The sequence below is a fragment of the Linepithema humile genome, chromosome 5, assembly GCF_040581485.1.
Source record: "Linepithema humile isolate Giens D197 chromosome 5, Lhum_UNIL_v1.0, whole genome shotgun sequence".
Classification (NCBI taxonomy): domain Eukaryota; kingdom Metazoa; phylum Arthropoda; class Insecta; order Hymenoptera; family Formicidae; genus Linepithema; species Linepithema humile.
The window spans coordinates 26,163,455-26,186,348 of NC_090132.1; the positions used below are offsets into that span (position 1 = coordinate 26,163,455).

The 22,894-nt window shown below is 32.7% G+C and overlaps 5 protein-coding genes across 7 annotated transcripts in view; 3 read left to right on the forward strand and 2 right to left on the reverse strand.

Moving 5' to 3' along the window:
* LOC105671024 (uncharacterized) overlaps positions 1–4,268 on the forward strand; it is a 53,027-nt gene extending 48,759 nt beyond the window's left edge. The window contains exon 10 of the mRNA XM_012364856.2: positions 172–4,268. Coding sequence (XP_012220279.1) covers positions 172–547 — 376 coding nt within the window. The 3' untranslated portion in view covers positions 548–4,268. The remainder of the gene's footprint in view (positions 1–171) is intronic.
* Positions 1–12,328, reverse strand: part of Snp (Snipper) — an 82,751-nt gene extending 70,423 nt beyond the window's left edge. The window contains exons 1-3 of the mRNA XM_012364862.2: positions 11,983–12,328; positions 11,648–11,766; positions 11,184–11,235 (exon numbers count right to left, since the gene is read on the reverse strand). The gene's annotated coding sequence lies outside the window, so the exon portion shown is untranslated. The remainder of the gene's footprint in view (positions 1–11,183; positions 11,236–11,647; positions 11,767–11,982) is intronic.
* LOC105671001 (uncharacterized) lies at positions 5,307–9,606 on the forward strand. Its single transcript, XM_067355024.1, has 9 exons — positions 5,307–5,662; positions 6,345–6,439; positions 6,513–6,804; positions 6,892–6,999; positions 7,064–7,209; positions 7,436–7,592; positions 7,786–7,924; positions 8,131–8,306; positions 8,641–9,606. The coding sequence occupies exons 1-9, from the start codon at positions 5,446–5,448 to the stop codon at positions 8,730–8,732; spliced, it is 1,422 nt and encodes a 473-aa protein (XP_067211125.1). The 5' UTR covers positions 5,307–5,445; the 3' UTR covers positions 8,733–9,606.
* A 1,642-nt stretch (positions 12,329–13,970) lies between the features above and the next one.
* Positions 13,971–20,024, reverse strand: swi2 (Protein singed wings 2). Of its 2 annotated transcripts, none has more exons than XM_012364858.2 (10): positions 19,934–20,024; positions 17,262–17,429; positions 16,939–17,104; positions 16,537–16,693; positions 16,141–16,289; positions 15,851–16,036; positions 15,433–15,591; positions 15,074–15,184; positions 14,712–14,801; positions 13,971–14,602 (listed from the first exon to the last, which is right to left on the reverse strand). In XM_012364858.2, exons 1-10 carry the CDS (start codon positions 19,957–19,959, stop codon positions 14,417–14,419), a joined length of 1,398 nt encoding a protein of 465 aa, XP_012220281.2. In that variant the 5' UTR covers positions 19,960–20,024; the 3' UTR covers positions 13,971–14,416. The 2 variants fall into 2 exon arrangements, with proteins under 2 accessions (XP_012220281.2, XP_012220280.2); XM_012364857.2 differs by lacking the exon at positions 19,934–20,024 and adding an exon at positions 18,559–18,845.
* Positions 20,025–20,628: 604 nt separating this feature from the next.
* On the forward strand, positions 20,629–22,802 carry lwr (lesswright). 2 transcript variants are annotated; one of them, XM_067355032.1, is made up of 4 exons: positions 20,629–21,032; positions 21,692–21,775; positions 21,847–22,109; positions 22,187–22,802. In XM_067355032.1, exons 1-4 carry the CDS (start codon positions 20,967–20,969, stop codon positions 22,251–22,253), a joined length of 480 nt encoding a protein of 159 aa, XP_067211133.1. In that variant the 5' UTR covers positions 20,629–20,966; the 3' UTR covers positions 22,254–22,802. The 2 variants fall into 2 exon arrangements, with proteins under 2 accessions (XP_067211133.1, XP_067211134.1); XM_067355033.1 differs by lacking the exon at positions 20,629–21,032 and adding an exon at positions 21,099–21,117.
* Positions 22,803–22,894: the final 92 nt, after the last annotated feature.

Below are 22,894 nucleotides of genomic sequence, written 5' to 3' on the forward strand. Positions count from 1 at the left end.
TATCCAAATATATAAAGTAAAAAATCTTTTTCTCAATCTCTGTATCAATCTTCTTAATTATCATTTGCTTTGAAAGAAACCATGATGTGGAAGAGTAATAGTATTTTATTTAAACTGCTCTCTCGAGACATCTCTTAATTTTCATCTCTTTCTCTCTCCCTTTCTCGTTAGATGTCCAGAGATCCAGGCATGCATCAGTTCAGTTCTATGGTGCGACGGCGTGCGTCACTGTCCCTCGGGCTTCGACGAGGAGGAAGCCAATTGCTCGTATCGTTTCGGAGTGACTCTGCTTTACGTGGCGGTGGGCGCCGGTGCCCTGGGCATATTTCTGATCCTGCTGCTGGCCACCGGTTGCCTAAAGTACTGCTTGTACCGGCACAAAGCGCGCAAAAAGAAGAAGAACGTCGCCCTGAACGTCAATCATCTCCACGTGAATCATACCCATCACAACAACGGCTTGACCGGAAGCCGACTGAGCGGCCGCTACAACCTAGCCACGCCCCAGGAGATGTACCTGGAGAATTACGGGAAGGACAGTATTTGTTGACAATACGCCATTGCCAATATCGAGACCACCGTGTGAATAGTCATGATTTTTAAATGCCTACCTCGCTCTGGCCCCCTCCCGCCCCTTACTCCACCCTCTTTCCCGAACTTTCCGCTATCCGCGAAGTAATGGACCGGAGTGTACGGCAGCCAGACACTCCCATCCCAGAGGCACACACAACACGCATGTTTACACGCGCCATACATACACACACATACACATATACATACTCTCGCAGTAATCGTACGAAATCCCGTAGAATATATCCGAAGTACATAGAAGCGAGCGTATGAGACGTGCTTAGGATAGTACTTGGTCGAAAGCGAAAGTGCATTCCGTCATCGTGTAATCGAATTCTCTGCTCCTCTGATCGAATCATAACGATCGGCTTGCTGTGAATAAGCGGATTTCCGTTCGATTCATTAGACCGGAGGGAGGGATCGATGGTTAGCTTGCCGTTGATTCATCGTACAAGGATGGATCGCGTGCCGACGAGAGGCGGCTGTAAACGCATCTCGTACGCTCGCGTATATGGCATTTACGATAACACCGCAGTATCATGGTAGGTTTAGACACACACGATTTAGGAGTATAAAAAGGTACTCACGCGAATGGACGAAGAGAGCGGACGAAATTGGCGTTTTTACGCATACGCGACGCTTCTGAGCAAACGGTAGAATACGCTGTTTCCGTTGAGTGCACTTTCTACCGGTTTATCGAACAAATGTCATAAACGTACGCGACGACGAGGCACGATGATAAAGGTAACGAGATGAAAGAACGGAGTAAAAGAACGCTAAGGATCGCGCGCGAGAGAAAGAGAGAGAGAGAGAGACGTGATTTCAGATAGCTGCGTGAATGACGCGACGCAACCGACGGGAGGAAAGACTACAGCATAGAGTCGTGGAAGTGATACGCGAATGATATACGCGAAGAGGCTGTGCTGGGAAACGGTTAAGCGTACTTATTTGTACTCCTTTCTGATCCCCTGATTGCGTGTTCCAACGATTCCCGCTTAATGGCAACGCCACTTTCGTTTTTGTAATACGAGAGAAAACCGATAAAGAGTTTAATCGCGATTAGATTAAAGTGCATCATTGACGTCGCGCATCGTCTATCTCGAAAATCGTTGTGATCGGACTCTGCACATCACACCTGTCTATTTCGATCTTCTCTTCACTTACGATCGAACTAGCCGTAGGCTCCGTTTACGTTACTGCATTGTTTCCAATTAGGGTGACTAGGCTAGACAGTTTCTTATTACGGAGATATACCGATTGTTAAACTTGTCGTAACGTTAGGATTTTATTGAATGTCAATATCATCGTGCATTTATAATTTGCTAACCCAGATGTATGAAGAATTCAATATATATGATTTTCCTCATCCACAAAATGTTCTAAAAAATTTTATTAAAAAAATTTTATGCTATAAATAAAATTAATTTATGATTAGCTATCTAATTACTCTTTTACGCTATAAAATAAAAAATGTTTTATTACTTTTTTGTGATGTAATCATTACTGTTTGATGCAAATCTAGTGTAGCCACCCTCAAAAATTATCTGCATTATATTATATTATTGTATATTAATACTCGCTGCGGATGACAACGCAGAGATCCGATACAGCTTTATTTCACGTCGATTCAGCAATCATTTTTTACATTATCTATATTCACGATTCTCGAATACCGTAAAACTTCATAAGTGATTTGTGGAAAACGGCATGATACGTAGATAACTCGCATAATCTAGGTTCGGTATCGATACGCGTGGCTTGAATGAGACGTAAGTAACCTATATGTAACTAATCGAATGCCGAGGGAGCGTGTAATCCCGTTACGAGTGTGTTAAGCAAGCGCCATGGACGCAATTTCCACGCGTTAGCCTATTATAGACACTGTATGGTAAAGCGCGTCTAACGTACGTCTGTATACTGTGATAGAAGTAAGCGTATCAACAATCGGAAAATAAATCTCTCGCGCAAACTCAATATTCGCATATGCGCATCCTCGAAGTCACCATCACCGAAGATGGATCACGACCTTTCGATACAAATAAAATCTTCCTTGGCGATATCCTAACGCGGTCCAGCGTCAAACTTTGATTACAAGTCAGGTTAAAAAATAATTAAACAGTGTGGTCCAAATTTGAAATGTACATTTACGAGACATAACTTACTTAATTGTAACTCGCATACTTTAATAGAAAATTTGAGAAAAAATTGATGGAGACGAATTTATAGTGAGCTATTGGACGGAATAGCGGTATAAGTCGTCAAAAATAAAAAAGTTTAACATGTAAAACACAATTAGAAAATAAAATTTTAGATACATTTAAAAACGTAGAAAATGACCACAATAAAGCAACTAAATTTGATATCGTTTACTTTTATAAACTTTCTTTGTCGAATAAGAAAAAAATAACTTATACCACTGTTTCGGTCGACGGCCAAATATAATTTATACATTGCACAATTTTATATAAAACGACTGTAAAGTTAGAATTGATTAGAATTTATTGCAATTTTCGAGATTTTTTGATGTTAATTGTATTTTGGAAACTTGTATATATTCCCCTGACAAAGTTGGAAAATTTTCGCGGAGACGCTGGTCGCCTTAAGATATCTTTCGCTGGTCTCATGAATCGCTCCGTGAATAATTCACTACCTAAGACATCGTCTACCTACGAATACTGCCGCAGTTATTATTTATTCATAAAGTTTTATAAGTCTCTTTCTACCCGAATACGAAAAACTGTTCGAGTATATGACGTTCTGTATGTTATAAGACATGGGAAATCCGATGCGACTAACGTACTAGCGAATAACGTAGCATGCGTCAGAGGCGAAACTGTGGCACACGCCAGGCTCCTCGATGTGTTAACCGCGCGATTGCAATATATTAAAAAAACATGTTAAAAATTTGCTCTAACATATCGAAAGTTCGAAATTAATTTAAGCGCGCCTCCATCTATTATTACCTAGCGAGACTGAAGTAGCAAATCATTTTCATGGATGACGAGGCGGACTTCTCACGGAAGGAAATTCTCCCGATTCTCTCCTTTTGTATGAGGCCGTACCGCGAGAAGTAAAAAAAGAAAAATGTGTTTCGTGAAATTTTTTATATATCCTCGGTAGTTCTTGCAGATCTCTCACGATAAATCTGTCTATAAATAAATAAACGCGTAAGATCCTCGACGACGGAAATCGACGTAATAAACAATGTGGAACGTATCGTTTCTATCTGCCGAAGACGACGATTTATATTATCTCCCCAGCATAAAATGCCGATGTGACTCGACGTTAAAAAACAAATACATACATGGAAAGTCGTTCCTGTCGTCGCCTGTCGTAGCACCGAGCGAATCAGCACCGAGTTTAATTTCTTTCGACGAGTGAAAAATTCAAATCGCGGAGCATGTAGTCATTATGAAATTTATAAGACTCGACTCCACGTCGCGCTCAATCGAGAATGCGTCCTACGATTACGAAAAATATAGTAATAATGCATGTATGTAAGAACGTACACGAAAAAAAAATGCCGTAGCACAAACTGGCTCGCACACATGTAGTTAAAAAAAAGTGGATGGTAAAGAGTTTTGAATCAAAGAGGCCTTGATTCAACGACGTTTCTAAGCAAGTATTACGCGTTACACGATGTATTGTAATCCCGTGTTTATAATTTTAATAAAATACCATCGCGTTAAAGAAACCCAGCAGATCAGCTGTCGAAAGTATTGATTCATCATTCTCCGAGCACAATTTTCTCTTCGACTATAAATTCACTCATGAAGAATCATATGAAGAAATAATATTCAACGTGCATGTAAGCCTGAGCAATGGACGATGATCGCAGCCAAAAAAACTACTCATCGTTGGAACTTCTAAGATCATTTGAATTATCTCTTTCATTAAATTCTTATTTTTAAATGAACAATATCGTAATCTAACTATTATAGTTGGCATACCCTGGAGAAAAGATAATTAATAGAGTCGTGTATAATTACATAATTTTAAGAAATATTTGTAAAAAAAAAATGAAAACTCTAAGGAAAAAATGTCATAAAGTAACTCTAGCTTGAAAAATATTATTTTATGTGTCCCCTTCTTTTCACATATATAAAAACATCTCCATAAACTTTTATATTACTTAAATAAACTGCTTGCATTCGTTCAAATTCGAAGTAACCATAGGGATGTTTTTTAATCTCAATCCCTTGAGATGCAACGCTATTCATCTTTCGCCCTAATTTAAGCTTGTAAATCCACATCGTGGATTTTTTTTCGACTCTTTGCCTGCCTTTGAGCTGATTTTTGAAGCAACACACGTCATCACGTAGGTCTTTCACATACAAAGTTTACTACATCAAGAGCGACTGTACATCAACTGCAGCAGAATGAATCAATGTAAAAACCTTCGGAAATGCTTTAAAAGAGAACTCTAAATGTGAAGAAAAATATGCATAAGAATATTACAGCATTTGTTTTTACAAGTAAAATCTTGTAATAAAAATACATAAATAGAACGAAAAATATTTCTTATAAAATATAAAATGTGATTCTCTGTTTCACATTTTCGACTTCAAAATAGATGTTCCTATTTTCTGATTAATAGTAATATTGTCTGTTTTACTTTCATTCGCACGATCCGATAAATTTATACTGCGGAAGGCATGCTTCGTCGCGTCGCGATCGTGATATTGCGCGCGATATTGCGCGCGACATCAACAACGCGCTCCTACGTTGTTTATCTCTTGACATTTTCCATCCGTCAATTTTCAGTCCGCGAAAAATGTAAAACCGCTCGCGCGTAACTCGGCTGATTCATCGCATCGATTTCGTTTCGAAATATTTATCACATCGCGGACAGATCTGCAAAAAGAAAAGGATCTTCGAATGTCAAACGGAAGCGCATCGTTCATTGATACGGCGATACACGGCAAACTGGAACCACCGAGATCGCTGCACGGCGTCGAGGATGCCGAGATCATTTGGGACACGATCACACGGCGATTTCCGAACGCGGCGCCGCTTCTCTGCGAAATGGAGACGGTGATCGAACGGGCGGAGGATCTGCTGCAGCAGCTCAAGACGCCTTGCACTCAAGAAAACGGTATGCGATTTCTCGCGATGTAAAAAGTTAAGTCAAGCGAAAGACTACATAATATATGGATCGTGGCGTGTACATTGGCAGTCAAAGAATTCTGATTCTTTTATAATTCGACGCGTTTCACAATTTAACATGTTTAAAATACTGAGTTTAAGCTTCAAATTAATGATTACAGTAGCGTGATCTAATTATGTAAATAGCATGCATAATTCATCCGCGCACTTGGCTAACTTTATTATAATTATTGCGTTATTAAATTAATGGTATATATGATATAATGGGGTACACAAATAATTTATTCATGAGGAAAATTTATCTTTCATACAAACGTAATATACGCGACCTATATTTATTAATCTTCTCAATTATATCATGGACTTATTGACCAAATTATCGTCTGCAATCATTATTGTCAATCTAGTTTAATAAGTAAAAATGTTATTTAAATATTTACGACGCAAATCATAATATAGCGCGCGAGCTAATTTATTAAACCCGATATAGCCGCTTATACCTTCAATTATAACACGAAATTATTCATCAAATTATCATGAATAATAATTTTATATCTAATTTCGGTCTTTAAATATATTTTAGAAATTTTAAAAATTGCAAATTGGATACTTTCAACGTGTAACAAAGTTTAAACTAGTTTGCGATGTTTCACACTTGTTTGATATTGCAGACACGTCTAGCTCATTCCATACTCCGTATTCCCGGGAATCTAACGCGACGATTTCGATGGTATCTGATATAGAATCGTTCGCTGAAGAAACAAATGTACGTAGAGTCGCACATTCTCCGCTTATTGAAACACGTTCGATATTTTAAATGAAAAGATACTTTTTCCCAGGTTTCGGAGCGTCCCGAAGCCACCGAGAATATTGAAACGCAATTTATGCATGATATTCACGAGGATATTCAAGTGGATTTAGAGTTTCAACAACATAGTGAACAATCTATTCGACGCGAGAAGGAAGACCCCGGTCAAGAATATCATTTGAATTCACCTCCCAGACTCGATGAAGTCGTTCAACATTTCAAAACAAGTTCGACATATAAATATCGCAATTCCCAAGGGGAATCAGACAAGGCGAATGTAGAAGATAGTCGTGATAAAAGAATCGACGCTAGTTCCGAAGAAAGTGAGTAATATAGTATTTGTGAAAAATGGAACCTTATAGAAATGCTTGCAGAGATTTGAAAGAAATTTATAACGTTATGTAATTTAGGGTTGACAAAAATAATAGCAGAACAAAATAGTTTAGAAGGATGGACAAAAGTGGCCGATGACGCACTACGAGACTGGCACGACTATACAGAAAATGTCGACATGTCTAGTACGTATAAAAAATTTATTTTGCAATAAATAATAAAATTAACTTGAAATATTCATTATTTTAGAAGATGACTCAGAAATTCAGTCAAATGTTGATAGCAATATAGATAGTTTGCTGATGATTAATTTCGATAGCGGATGTAACGAAACCGACGTTTACAAGGCGAACAAAACAGATGATGATGTAAAAATTATGAAGAATGATTTACAGGTAATAATGCTTACGTATTAAATTTGTAATATACTTGCAAAAAAACATAATAATATATGCATGGAATATTGCAACAAAAATTTTTTTAAATGAATTTCCTATAACTCATATATAATAAATATTTTCCTTACACGTTTTTATTTATCATATTATCTTAACTAAAGATATCTTTAATTTACAATATATAAAATTATTCTTGATATTTTGCAATAATGTTTAACATTAGGACGACATTGCAAACAATTCTGTAACATCTGTAAGTCATCGGTCACCGTTGACTATTCTTGAGGAATATGCAAAACGGTGCAAAGTGTCAATCAAATACGATTACAAACCGAAATCGAATCTATATGTGATAAATGGTGATCTGTATGGATTTCGTGGTAATTTATGTTTTACATAAACATTAGAATATTGTTATTTACAATCATAAATGTTAAATATTGTTTCTTCATTCGATAATACTGCAATCACTTATTAGTTAATAACTTTCTTTTGTTGTTTATAAGCCTGACGTCTAAAATGTTGCAAGTATTTCTTTATACGTTGTTAAACTTAGTTTGGATAATGTGCCAGCAATGTCTTGTGCCGAAACCCAAGATCTGGCCAAAAACGAATTGGCGGCAAAAATATTGTGGATGGTAGCCGAGCGTCAGATGGATGGCTTAAAACTTTCATCGTCTATCTGCGGATTATCGGATTTCTCCAGAGAGGAGTAAGTTCAATAAATGTAATGCGAGCTATAAATTAGGATATAAATTTAGATAACACAACGCTTGTCTTAATAATCCTCTAGAAAATAATTCCTATAACGTAAAAAAGTATAACAAAATAAATTGAGTATGAGAATAGTAATAGTTAACTTCTTTAAAGATATACATTTAGAAAATTGTCTAACCTTTTGTTTGATACTTTTTTTAGGATGTTAGAGATAATGGCTTTTAATAAAGGCGAGTTGAAAAACGCGTCGCAAAAGCTCTACAAATTTTGCCTCGAGAAAGGAGAATCTATTCCAGAGTACTGTATTCGTAACTTGAGAACAAATCAAGGGTTTATGTATACAGCACAATGCGTAGCTTTAGGTCATGTTGGAGTTGGTATGTTGTTTCCTTAGTATCCCTTTTCATACAATATTACCATCAAATAGTTTAGTTAGAAATTATGGTTTAAGTCGCGAAAGTAAGAAAATATTAATACATCGAATAAAACAAAACACGTTACATCCTAAGAGAAGCGTGAGAGATAATTTATGATATGAATCTTTTTATATAATCAATATTAGAAATATTTATTAGTTTGATTTTATTTATTAATTTGATATCTCCAGATAGTCAAATCTTAGCAATGTTCACAAATTAGCAAAAAATTTGCTGTCAATCTGCCAACATTGCTCTGACACTTTACTTACTGAGCATATTCTAATATTTTTAGGACAAGGCCTGAGAAAAGATAGTGCTAAGGTAGCAGCTGCCGAAAATTTATATCAAAAATATATTCATGAAGCGAAGCAACAAACAACATAGATATCACACGAAAATTCCGCTTAAATCATTTACTAAAATATAATCTACTACATATTTGATTTCGTTAATAACAAAATTGCAATAAATATCAAATATAAATAAATGACTATCGGAAATTTCAAATATATATTTTAATTGTATATACGTATATCACAAAATTATGTACATATTTAAAGACTGAAATTACAGTTCATATTTATTTTATGTCCCTCCCGAAATTGTCCTATTCGAACGCGTGTTACGATTTACGATAATCATGAGAATAAATTGTAGTTTGTGTTTATTTCCCACCCAAAATTATCCTACTCTGTTGCAAAATGACTCTCTAAGTCTCACTCGGTGAGGATGAAAATATAATATCGCGAGTTCGCCCATAAAAATTTGCAAGTTCTTTTTCGAGGACGATAAGCGTTCAAAGGTTAATGGTGATTTCATATAATTCCATATAATTTTATATTATTATGTCATGCGTATGTACGCAATGTACTTTCATACGCAAATCGTATTTCTCAACAGAGAGAAACCGAGAACGACCATCGTTTTATGCAGGATACTAGCGCAGAGCTTGGCTCAGTTTCCGCTAGTTGCGTCCAAAATTTGTGTTGATAGTCGACCATTATTCAATGGTCGATCGTATCAGCGTTGTTTCGAGATCCGTGTTCGACCATTATTAATGGGACCACGAACTTCGAATTTCCGTGCTCAACCAAGGAATCAATTAAGCCTTGGGACCACGGATGCATAGGTAGACTAGGAAAGATTTACGAAGAAATTTGCATATAGCAAAAGTAAATATTATAAAGTAAATATTATTATTTATATCATCATTTATTCATTTACATTTATGTAAAACAAATCCTTTTCATTTTTAATTTATATTTGTAATATGTACGTATATATTTCAAAATTTTTTTATTTTTGCTTTTCTACGCCAATTTGTATAATATTTAACCCTGGAAAAATATTAAAAGATGAACCATTTACGGTAGGAAAAAGAAAAGAGAAATAAAAGTACACACTTACACGGAAAAATAAATTTTGCTATTGCAGCAAAATCGTCGTTGCTGTTGCACATATTAGATGTAATAGTTATAAAATTTCGCTATGATAACTAGTTTCTCAAATTATTTGGTAAACCAGAAAAATCTATTTTGTTGAAAGAATAGATCAATTTTGTGAAGTATATTTGTTCGAAAAAGCACATTACTTTACTATTACAACAAAATAATTTATTTCTAAAAATTGCATTTTTCTATTGCAACAAAATGTATATATAATAATAATTGTTGCAAATACAAAGTTTGATGGCAAAATAAAAATCAATTTCTCATATATAATAACGATATAACTTGCAAATTTACCAAAATTATTTTCAAAAAATAAAATTAATATTCCTAACAAATCTCTTTACTGTTTAAATTATAACAAATTTTGCCATAATAACACAAAATTTACTGCGCTAGCAAATTCTTTTTTCCCGTACATTAACAATTTTTATAAATACTAGGATAAGTTAGAAATTATCCGAATTATGTTTTACTTAAAAAAATTGCGGATAATTTCTGACTTGCCCTCGTACTTTATTCATGATATCAATATATTGGGTTATTCGCAAAGTTTGTAACAATTTATGTTTAGATTTATCTTTATCGTTGTTTTTGTCTTTGGCAATCTTTAATAACTTATACATGACTGAGTAAAGGTGGACATATAAAAATTATTTTTGATTTTGTCATAAAAAGAAATTCTGTAAACTTTCCAAATAACTCAATATATTTTGCTCTGATCTATTATTCATAAAATATATTCCAAGGTTAAATATCTATCGACGAATCTAAGCCCTAGTCTGCCCATTTTAAAATAATGGATCTATAAAATTATTCATTTTTTATGTTTATATTTATAATATCATTATACATAATTCTACAATGCTTTACAACATTATATTGATGTAATTTTCTTTATTGAGGGTTAAAATTTCTAATATTTTATTGTATTCATATATACGAGGATAAAACTATAAATAAAAAAATTATTTTATTCCCAAATTAATTAAAAATATCTCAAATGTTAAATAAAAACAAATTATTCCTCGTATAATATCCTTATCTCTTAATGCTCTTCAATTCATATATGTATTAATACATTGCAAACAAATCGACATATTCTGTATTTGAAACGTTTTTGAAACATGTTTTTGATTTACGTTTTTCGAATAATCTTACGCGGCTTTGTCAAAAAGAATTTAATTTAAATTTGTTAAAATAATATATAATTTCATTCTTCGAGTAATTAACATAATTGTATACATAATTTAAAATATGTTGAAAATACGCAAATAAAATTTTTATAAAATTAATACGCTGTTTACACTGTATTAATTTTTAGAGTATTTTGTATTATAGATCCATCATTCTAATAAAAAATTAAAGACAAATTATATTCACTCACCAAAACGATATGCAGCAGTGGAGTTGTTGTTTGATTGATCTGCAAAGCTGATCTATAACACACAAAAGTAAATTCAAATTAGAGCTGTGTTTAAAATAATTAATATTTAAGAAATAATAATTACACACATTGATTTTTTATTCATTTATCTCTGAAAATATCTAAACAGACAAAAAATAATCAAGAAAATGTTTGATTATATAAAATAATAATAAATATGTAAAAAACTTTTAATATTTATAAATATTAAATGTTGTTAATATTGTATTGAATATTTTACTAAATACTTTAAATATTTTATGCAACATTTTGCAAAGAACAGATAATAAGTAAATAATCACTTCAATCTAATTCAAGTACAAATTAGCATGTATATTTTTATACTCGACTTTTTCCGAACTAAATAATATTTAAATAATAAGCGAATAATAATATTCACCAAGAATAAGTTTAGAGTATATTACTTAGAGTATTGTTGTGTACTTTGTCTGCTGCAGAAATTCCGCCTTAGCAGCTCCTCATCACCTATATTAATGAGTTGATGAATACCGTAAACTCGCACTTATTGCGCTTCTAGCTATACCTGAAGAAATAATATATATTTTAGTTATTATAACTTATCATATTTTTATGTTACTATGTATTATTACACAATAAATTATGCAAATATGCAATAAACATTTTAATAAAAATATTTTCAAACATTTTAATAAATTACAATATACAAATTGTGATTATATATATGTATGTAGCGATGATTATGTTCACATTTAAATAATAGGCGAATAATAATGCTTACCAACTAGAGTATTCCTATGTGTTTTATCTGCCACAGAAATTTCGCTTTAACAGCTCCTTATCATCTCTGAAGAGAGATAAACCACAAACTCGTACTTATTAAATACGCGAACTTCACTTTCACTTGTCACAGATTCACATTAGAAATTTACTTTGCCGCGACACACGAAATGTAAACTCGGAATTCTACTACTTGCCGTAAAGCCGAATCTATAATGTGCTTTTTGGTTTTTTCTGCCTTTTTGCCTCTATGTAAAGTAGTATTTTTCTTCGGAAATTTAGAAAGGACAAATTGTAAACGACGATATTTCTTGACTCCATGCGATAAACACATGAAAAACAAAAATACGAAAGATAAAGAGCAAGAAACCAATACACAAGAAGCACATTGTAAATCAGGCTTAAATGTATAATTATAACCGATACTATAACCGCACTCAGCGTGAGAGAGACGAAAGATGAACGTGTTTTGACGATCACGCGGCATCATTACATATAAATATTTTATCCGACTTTACTCCGGCGAGCTAAATTTTCGATACGCTATCTCTAGTGCAAATGATGCATGAACATAGTCCATACATCGAAAGCTATACTCACTGACAATGAGTGACATCGTATCGGTTTCAGTCCACGGTGTACCCACGGTATCGCGAACATCTACGACAAATAATACGTTCCGGTAATCGCCCGTCACTTTAATCTACATTTCCCATACCAATTCGTATACCAAACTTGTTATGCATTTTTAACGAGATAAATAAGCAAGAACAAGCGTCTGATCTCCGAGTCCGCGCTTTGTGTCATCCGAAATATGCAATAAAGTAATATTTTTCATGATGGCCGCAAGATGGCGATTGAGCTAACGTCGATTATCGATAAATACGTTATCTGCATTGCCCTCCGATAGATTGTATCATTATGACAGTTGTATTATTCGTATCAGCTTGAAACGCAATGTATATACTGGCGTAATATTGCATTCTACAATCAAACCGACGTGATTAATAAAAATGATTATATCAATAGTTGAAAAGTAATAGATATATAACGCGTGACGTATCGATGTTGATAGAACTAAGTTACTTTGTGCCCTATCTACACCGAAGGATGATCCTGCTTGTGGCTCATCCGAGCGAGTAATGTAGACGCATTGAAACACATTGAAAATCACACTGAAGGCGAAAGTGATCGGATGAGCCACAAGCAGGATCATCCTTCGGTGTAGATAGAGCATTACCCATGTCGAATGTATTTATGCGCGCCATCTTCTAGTCGGCATGATAACTTCTATTTGGCCGTTTTGAATCAGAAAGCATCGCGAAGCGCGCATTCGGGGAGTCACCGTTTATTTTACTTATTATAAGAGCATAACGAGTGCGAATATTTGTTAGAAGTGCCGATTAAAGTTACGGGCGATTACTGGAACGTATTATTCGTCGTTGATTTTTGCGATTAACTATGGATGCTTTGTGGAAACCGATACGCTCTCAGTGAGTATGGCTTCCGATGTATAAATTATGTGCATGCGCCATTTACATTAGAAGTAGCATATCGAAAATTCAGCTCCGGAATAAAGTCAAATAAAATGTTGTTTTTATCTGATGATGCCGCGTGATCGTCAAAACACGTCGTTCATCCTTCGTCTCACTCATGTCAAGTGCGGTTATGTTATCGGTACAGTTGTACGTTTGCCGTAAGTAGAATTCATCTCAAGTTTGCATTTTGTGTACCGCGGCGAAGTAAATTTCTGACGCGAATCTGTGAAAAGTGGAAGTGAAGTGTGCGTAATCAATAATAAGTACGAGTTTGCGGTATTCATCGACTCTTCAAGGATGGAGGTGATGAGGAGTTGCTAAGGCGGATTCTATAGCAGATAAAGCATACAGCAATACTCTAGCTGGTAAGCACTATTATTCGCCTATTATTTAAATATGAACATAACATACATATGCATAATCACAATTTGTATATTGAAATTTATTAAAATGTTTGAAAATATTTTTATTAAAACGTTTATTGAATATTTGCACAATTTATTCCATAATATTACATAGTAATATAAAAAATGATAATTTATAATAACTAAAATATTGATCTATTTCTCCAGATACAGCTAGATGCGTATTTAGCTAGAGTACAACGAATGGTGAGTCAATTCATTTTTTATACCTGCGTATTACATATAAAATACTAATATCACGTCTTTTTACTTGTCAATATTCACTGTACTATATGTTTTGGTAATTGCATTGCCATCTACAATTATGTCTTTTACTGCATTGAAAGATTTATTAAACTCATAGTCTAATACGTCAGTATGCTCAAACTCATACGGTTTACAAGATAAATATGTCAGTTCAGTAAAAAAGTTATTTGAACTGCTTGATCTGTTCTTTTTACAAGAAATAAGAGATATTTTTATGGTATTACTCTCATGGCATTTTGGCAACAATCCAAGGTAGCTTTCCAGTTTTCTTAAAAGACCAGTAATCATACAGAAGCTTGCCAAGTATAAGAAATATTAATGACGCTAATACGATGTTCAAAATGTCGAGGGGATGGAGCCAAGCATCTTCATTTGATGAAATGCAGATTTCTGTCCGGGTAAGATCGCGAATCTAAATGTCATTCAATAATATTAAAACACAATGTAATCGAGCTGAATTACATTATCTATATTTATTCCTTAATAACTTGGTTTCATGAAAAAGGCATGTAAATAATTACCTGCTTGTTGGAGATATCGTTATCACTTATGAAAGCACATCGTATATCGTTGATATCCTTTACTATACTTGGATGCCTAATTAAAAGATCCTAGAAAAATATATATGCAAATAAATTAATAGAAATTAAATATTTACAATATCAACTATCTTAAATTAAAGTCAAGAATTTATAAATATCGAAATTGTAATTATTTGGCATTACCAAGTAGATTTATTTTTGTTGAATTTCTCTTATTTCTTTTTATTTTTATTTATCCATTTTGATTCTTTAATAACATAAAAAATGATTGATTGCCAGTTTTTGATTTTTTTAAATAATATAAAAATTATATGCAAACTAAATTGCTAATTTAATCGTACCTGGAAGCTCGGTGTAAAATGACAATCGCACGTCCACGAATTGTTTCCAAGATACAGACCAGCTGCATTGCTATTGTGCAGTAACGCGTTTTCCAGAGCATAAGTAGGCAACTGAAAAAGACGTCAGAACAAAGAATCATAAACTATATCTATAGTCTCATTATGGTTCTCTTTATTAAATAGCGACAAACTATATTCGATCCGCAAATAGCGCGGTGATACTTTATAATCTTCTTAAATTGCGTATCTAGGTTCTTAACCGTCTACCGCGTACCACACGGAATCAAGCAATCAATTTTGTGAAGTGGGTTTTCTCTTCTCATAATAATTTAATAATTTTAATAGATCTAAAAACTAACATCAGTGAGTTTATTTCCTCGAAGATTAAGCAGTCGGAAACGATCTAGCCAATCTGATCCTTCTAGTTTAACAATAGATTCCATCAAATTGTCGTTTAAGTAAAGATCCAGTACTGACTTGTAAGTAGGATTTGTCGTAAGTGGAGTTAGGTCCTTAATCTGCAATAAACAAAAGATTAGATTAAAAATACTTTAATTACTATACATGTGAATGTTTACTTTTAACATATACATATAGAAAAAAAATGCATATTATACAAGAAAAAAGAATAGAAAAAAATAATTCTAATATAATATTTTATTCTTTTATTTGATATTTGAGAAACACTCAAAAATTATCAAAATGTATGTATATAATGTCTGTGTTTGCAAAAAACAATAATTATTAATTAAAATGTCGAGAATTAGATAAAAGAACCTTATTTCCGGTTAAACGAAGAGTCGTTGTATTTGCGGGTAAGAAACTGGGCATTTCGGTTAGACCGCGATGGCTGCAATTGACTGAATTAAAGGTTATAAGTTGCTTCTGCGTAAATGTACCCGCGCCAACCACATAAATCAGTTCACAGTCGCAAACTGTTCGTTTGCATTCTTCTTCCAACGTCTGGAAACCAAATTCAAGATTCAACAAGATCGAAATTTAATACCCCAAAGCTGCTTCTACGTGTTAGCTATTAATTGCAAGAAAAGGGTGTATTTTCTTGTTACCGCGATTATCTCGACGACTGAGACAAGTGGTCTTCCATCATACGGTGTAGTGCAAAGCAATTTGTCTTTGTCGACGACTTTGCTCGCAGTTGATCCTTCGCTAGAATCCAAAATCCACGCTGTATCTTTCGTACATCTCAATGGATTACCTGCGTCAGTACATCATTAATCCATGACGCAAGCGTTAATTGAGTGTAATTTTGATCAAACAGCTTATTGTTTCAAATAACAAAAATATTAAAGCATTTTAAACAATTTAATACAATTTTGGTTAGCATTTCTTTTTAATTTTGACCATTCCTTTATTTATATGCTTGTAAAGAGATTCCAAATCTTGGCAAAAAGTTTTTAGTGTTCTAAAATTTTTTAATAAAAAATTAGAGAAATTATGCTTACCAGTTAGATGAATGTGGTTTAATGCTGGTGTACCAAAAGCTGTAATGTTGATTTCTTCGAGAGCATTGTTTCTTAAGTCAAGATATTTCAAAACCGGTAGATTAGAGAACGCATCTTTTGGAAATGTATGCAGCTTTGTGCCAGTCACGTTGATTTTCTGTCAATGCAAACACATCTACCTCTAAGCTCTCATAATTATACGTAAAATAAATCTTGCAATAAAAAACGAATTTTCATGTTCAATATTTTGCCACGTAGATTATTAGCTTCTATTTTTTTCTTTGACGGCAGACAGGGAAATCATTGAAATTTTATTATCGCGTTATTGTCCATGAAAATTCGAATAAAAAACTTTAATAAAATTTAGATTTGCTTTTCAAGCGTTTGACTAATATTTTTTACCTCGAGATTTTGCGCTTCAAACGAAAATGCAGTTGATAATCGCGTTAAATTATTACTGTTCGCGATTATTAACTTTCGTAAGAACGTAAATCCCTGTAGAACTTCTTGCGGATCAAACGTTTCCTTCGGCCACTCGCAAAGAATAAGTACCTGCACATTTTCAGACCTAAAAATTTAATAACGTTAAAAATATTTCGGAATATCAAATAGATAATATCAGATTTCAAAATTTTGAACACTTGATTTTTTGTCGAGAAATCAATAGTTCAATAATTCCTTGAAAATATTTAGATTTAGATTTTAATTTAGCTTTCATTACTTACTTTGCTTTCCATTCGTCTTTAAGACCATTGAAACAAACGAGACGATATCGGTTTTTCAAAAAATGGCATTCGGGGTAATCGTTGATATGTGGACGATTCCCGTAACAAATGTCGTCATCTTTTGTAAAACCATTCGAAAAATGTGTGCATATACAGAAAAGTATAATTCTGTAAGTAAAATATTTTTTTATTGTCAATTCTTTGTAAAAATCATTGAAAAATTGAATTAATATGGGTTATCTCAACCGTATAGTTCAATGGAATTTAAATTAGCTTCACGACAAGCTGTTTAAACATCTGCGTGTGATTCTACGAAATAAAATTCATTTTTTTATTTAGTCGCAAAATAACATTTAAAGACGTTGCATAATTCACTTTCACGGAGGCATGTGACGGAAGTAGGTGTGTTAGCATGAGAGATTTATAATCTTTATTACTTGGCAGCTTCATTATATTTGTACAAGATGCGATAACGGAACCAATGCACCATGCCATTATTTTTCCCATTAACGAACTCATGTGTATAATTTAATATCTCGCAATTTATTATCTCCCTCTTAGCCTGAGCTTTGACGCACGAGCTTCGGTCGGTTTAACTTATCAGTGCTTAAAACACTTGAACGATCGATTCCACTTTCCAAACAATTCTGTTTCATGCTTAAGCATGCTTAAGCACGCCTACATAATGAATGTGAACAAATCACGCGACGCGAATGTTTTCACGCTTACTTTTGATTGTCAACGCACAACTTTGCCGCACTGATACTAAATATCGTGCAAATATTGTTACAGTTATCTTTCAAGCTAAATGGCCCACACTTCTCATGAAGAATTCGGTCACAAATATAATATATTTACTAATAGCACGACTGTGCTTTTTTAAATTTGTCACACAGATACATACGGAATATATAATTAGAACTTATTACTTAATGATCTATAAATAACGAGAATAAATAAAAACTTTTTTAAAATAGTTTTTTCAAAACTTGATCGTACTAGTTACATTTTTGAACAAGTAATTATAGGTATCTACCAGTTATTATTAAGTAATGTATCATAAACTTCTTAATTTATTCTTGGTAAAATTTTCTATTTATAAATATAAATGTGCTTTCTAGTTTCTAAATCTTCTATTTCTATCCATAATCAATATGCATTAAATATTTTTCAAAATCTTTTAGAAAGAAATTATTGCAAAATATGTAGTAAGACTAATTTATCACAATGAAAGCCGCAATATTTTTATGCAGAATAATTTTGATGCAGAAAATAAGAGTAAAATTTAGGTACTTACAGAAAAATTTGTTGTGCTATCATTTTCGTCATGTAAAATTTTAAGAAATCCAAATATTGATGTCGATGTGAATTATTTATAAATAGATATGCTCGGTTACAAATAGACAAAACGTAATTGATGAGAAATATGAAACTCTGGTATCACTCGACACTTTTTTCTTTAACGCGACGTCGATTTAGCAACGCACCCGCATCGCGCGCGTGATCGTAGCAAGTGTCGCATGAAGAATAGCAGTGACGTTAATGAGAAAAGAAGCTGTATTCGGCGTGTCAGGTGGATAAAGCGACCCAATGGCTTAACGTGTAATGAACATATTGCGCGATAACAAGCACAGCTACCAAGATGTGATCTGTTAGGTGCAGTGATGCATATTGTGATAATACATTTTTCAAACAGTAAAACTTAGAGCGTCGTTTAGCGATATACATTATTATGAACTTCTGACTTCTTAAAGCAATCGTAAAATGTATAAAAATATATACTACAATATTACTGGACATATAGGACATTTATTTTATTACTTATTTATATATAAATCTTTAGATTATCTATAATTTATAATAAAATTTGAGATAGAGTTCTATTTGCAATTTTATTGAAATATTTGAAAAATCAAAAAAGTACACGCACAGAATATAAAACACATATCTCAGTGATATGTATTTTATATGGATATATTTTGATTCTTTAAATATTTTCTATTAGATAAAATTATATATAAATTTCTATTTCAAATTCTGTAGCGAATTATAGATTGTTTAAAGTCAATATTGAATATGCATATGTGCTAGTATCCAGACATAATGTAGAATAAACTTAAAAGATATTTTTTAAATCAGCAATTTAGAAATTTCTTACTAAAACTGACCAAAATTGCTTGTTCAGCATTATAAAAAAATCACTTGCTCTTAAAATTAATAAATTCCTTAAGAGTCAAATTTTAAATTCCAACAAAATACAATCATATTCCTCACACTACAACTAGCATGAGGAATATAATATTATGTGAGAGTTTAGAATTTGATTTTTAAATTAATTCTTGAATTCTTTAGAATTTTATAGCTGATAACTAGCTCGTTGTATTAATTATTATATAATTAAATGTTTCAAAACCATGCTTAATTTTTTTAATTTGCAAATTTAATTATTTAATATTTTTTATATCATTTGGGGGAGGGGGGAGTTATATTTATGAATATAAAATAATAATTTTGTTAATATGTAGTTAATGATTGTGGGATATATCTGGCCATTGGAATATTTATTTTAGATGCTTATAGATAACTTATTATAAATATATAAAAGATAAAATTATTTTGTCTATTAAATCTTCATAAAAATTAAAAATATATATATTTATATTAATACATACCTATAAATCTTTGAAAACATGAACATCTCAGCAAACAAAATGTTAACAATGTTGACAGACTGACAGCAAATTTGATCAAATTTGCTGTCAGTCTGTCAACATTGTTAACATTTGATTACCTGGGATAAAACACATATGTAGAACGCAAAATAGAATCAATGGAATAATAGAGAAATTTTAATGAAGCATTTACAATGCTATGCAGTGCAATGAATTATAATGTTAGGTGACGTACATACGACATCCTTTATTCAATCAGCAGATTTGCTTTCTAGAGAAATATCTAGAGAAAAATGTCGATAACAAAAATCTTTAAAAAATATATATTCTTATTAAATATTAGAATGTCCATATCGAATAGTGAATACATACATTTTTCAAAATAATATAATAGTTTTTACTAATAATAATTAAAAATTGTTAAAAATGTAAACATAACCAAATTATTTTAAATTATTTATCAAACTTATAAAATTTGCAAATTAATTTTTTTATACAATTTTTTAAATAATTTGCATTTATATTTTAATTACAATTTATTAATTTGCATAAAAGTATATGCATTTTTTAAATTATTGTAATCCATATGATTAATTTCTGGACTAACCAATCATCTAACTGGACAAGTTGCTATCTCATTCTATTGGAACTCATCGACATATTTAGTCCACAAATTGTTCTGCTTTACTGACTGAGTTTCACGACAGTTTATTCTTGAAGAAACCCTTCCACGATCTTAATCGTGCAAGAGCTCAAACGAATCTATAACGCTTTTGTGAATACATCAACGTGTAATCCTTCGGCTAGTTAGTTGTTACGCCCTCAAAACGAGTGCACTTTACGAAATTGTTTACTAGTAATTGTACAATCAGTAAGCCTGCTTCCGGTGGCATTAAAATTCAGTGGCAGGATCGCACACGTTGTAAGAACATCGTAGACACATCGTAGGCATTGAAAGAACGTAGGGCGCCGTTTTACGTCGTCCGGCCGTGAGTGTTTCCCGTCCGAAAATTGTCGCATCGTCGTAAACCTAATGTCAGGCATAGCGATCGCTAGGCTCGCTGAGGAGCGAAAGGCATGGAGGAAGGATCATCCATTCGTAAGTCGCATTGTAAACCACGTTCCCGCGGGAACATGCCACCGGCGTCATTTCGCTTCGCGCGCGTGGAAGTGTGTCGATCATGGTATTATATTACTTCTCGTGAATGTAAACAATCATCCGCGTCGCACTCAGGTCCAAAATATCAGAAGTGATTTTCTAAATTTCGTTTAATAAATAAATTAATCGTTAGAATAATCTATTTATTTATCTATTTTAGGCCTGTCAGCAGATAATAAATTCATCTCTATTTAGAAGTGTTATACGTTTAACACATTAAATTTTAATATATTAAAACTATTTTTTTGTTCCTATTTTTTGAAAATTGTTTTGAATCTACTTTTATCATCTATATGAAACATTCTACATTTTGTTTTTAGGGAAGTAGATCAAGAAGAGAGGATAAAAGAATCTGTACTGCCAGCATTTAATGTATTAAACGTATAGCTTTTGTCTACAAAAGTAGAATATTTGTATAAAGTAATATTGCAAAATTCTCGAAACATGGATTATAGCTTGAAATCTGTAGTATTAAAACTCCTTGAATTGCTTTCAAAAATTGTGTAGGAATTCCAGCTTTAGTTTGTCATTTCTACGATTCATTTTTAAGATTGATTTTTGCTAACATAATGATGCAGAATGATGATCATTGATTACAGGGCTTTGTAGCTAGACCAACCAAGAATCCAGATGGTTCCCTTAACTTAATGAGTTGGGAATGTGCAATACCAGGGAAAAAATCTGTAGGATTCATTTTTTTTAAACAATTACACAGGGCTATGTACATTTGTACATTAAACTCGTGGTTTTGCAGACTCCTTGGGAGGGTGGGTTATATAAGCTACGTATGATTTTCAAAGATGACTATCCATCAAGTCCGCCAAAATGTAAATTTGAGCCTCCATTGTTTCATCCAAATGTTTATCCATCTGGTACTGTCTGCTTGTCGCTATTGGATGAAGAGAAAGACTGGCGACCAGCTATTACAATCAAGCAGATTCTCCTTGGTATTCAAGATTTGTTGAATGAACCAAATGTGAAAGATCCAGCCCAAGCCGAAGCATATACAATATATTGGTATTACATATAAGACGTGTTGACTATAAAAAATATTCATATCTAAGGAATACTCACTCAAACAATTTCTCTTACAGCCAAAATCGTCTGGAATATGAGAAGCGTGTAAAAGCTCAAGCCAGAGCAATGGCTCCACAAGAATAAACACAAGAAAATCAAATCGAAATTTGATATATGTGGGAAAGATATTCTATGTGGAACTCTCTTTTGAGCTGATCCATCGCTCTTATACAATTAACCTTTTTTACAAGTAAAATTAACATATGTTGTAACTAGTTAACTAGCTTATAATATTAAAGTTCATTTATCACATGTTGGCTTCATTCATCATATGTTTCTCAAAATTTTAAAGTAGAACACATTGTACTAACAAAAATCGCATATGAATTCTTTCACACATGAATATCTTTTATTAATATTAAGAAGTATGTTGTGAACATGTACTTTAAGGCAGAATTATTTTTTGATCCAAACTTTAATTTCTAAGTCTTATAAATGATTACTGATGTTATTTTTAAAGCAGAGAAACAAGTGTGGGTGACATTTAAAATAGAGGCAATTGTTGAGTGTCTATTGCTACGGACTCTATTCCTTATATAGGCAGTATATGGCAGTATGTATGTAGGTAGGATTATTTAAGAATCTACTAATGTACAAATTTCAGAAAAAAAATAAAAGAATCTGATTCGTCGAGTCGCATGGTCCTTCGAAGATAATCCTCCACAATCCTTAAGTTCCAGCAAATTGTATGCAAATGTATTCGCACGACTGAATGGCTTTCCACT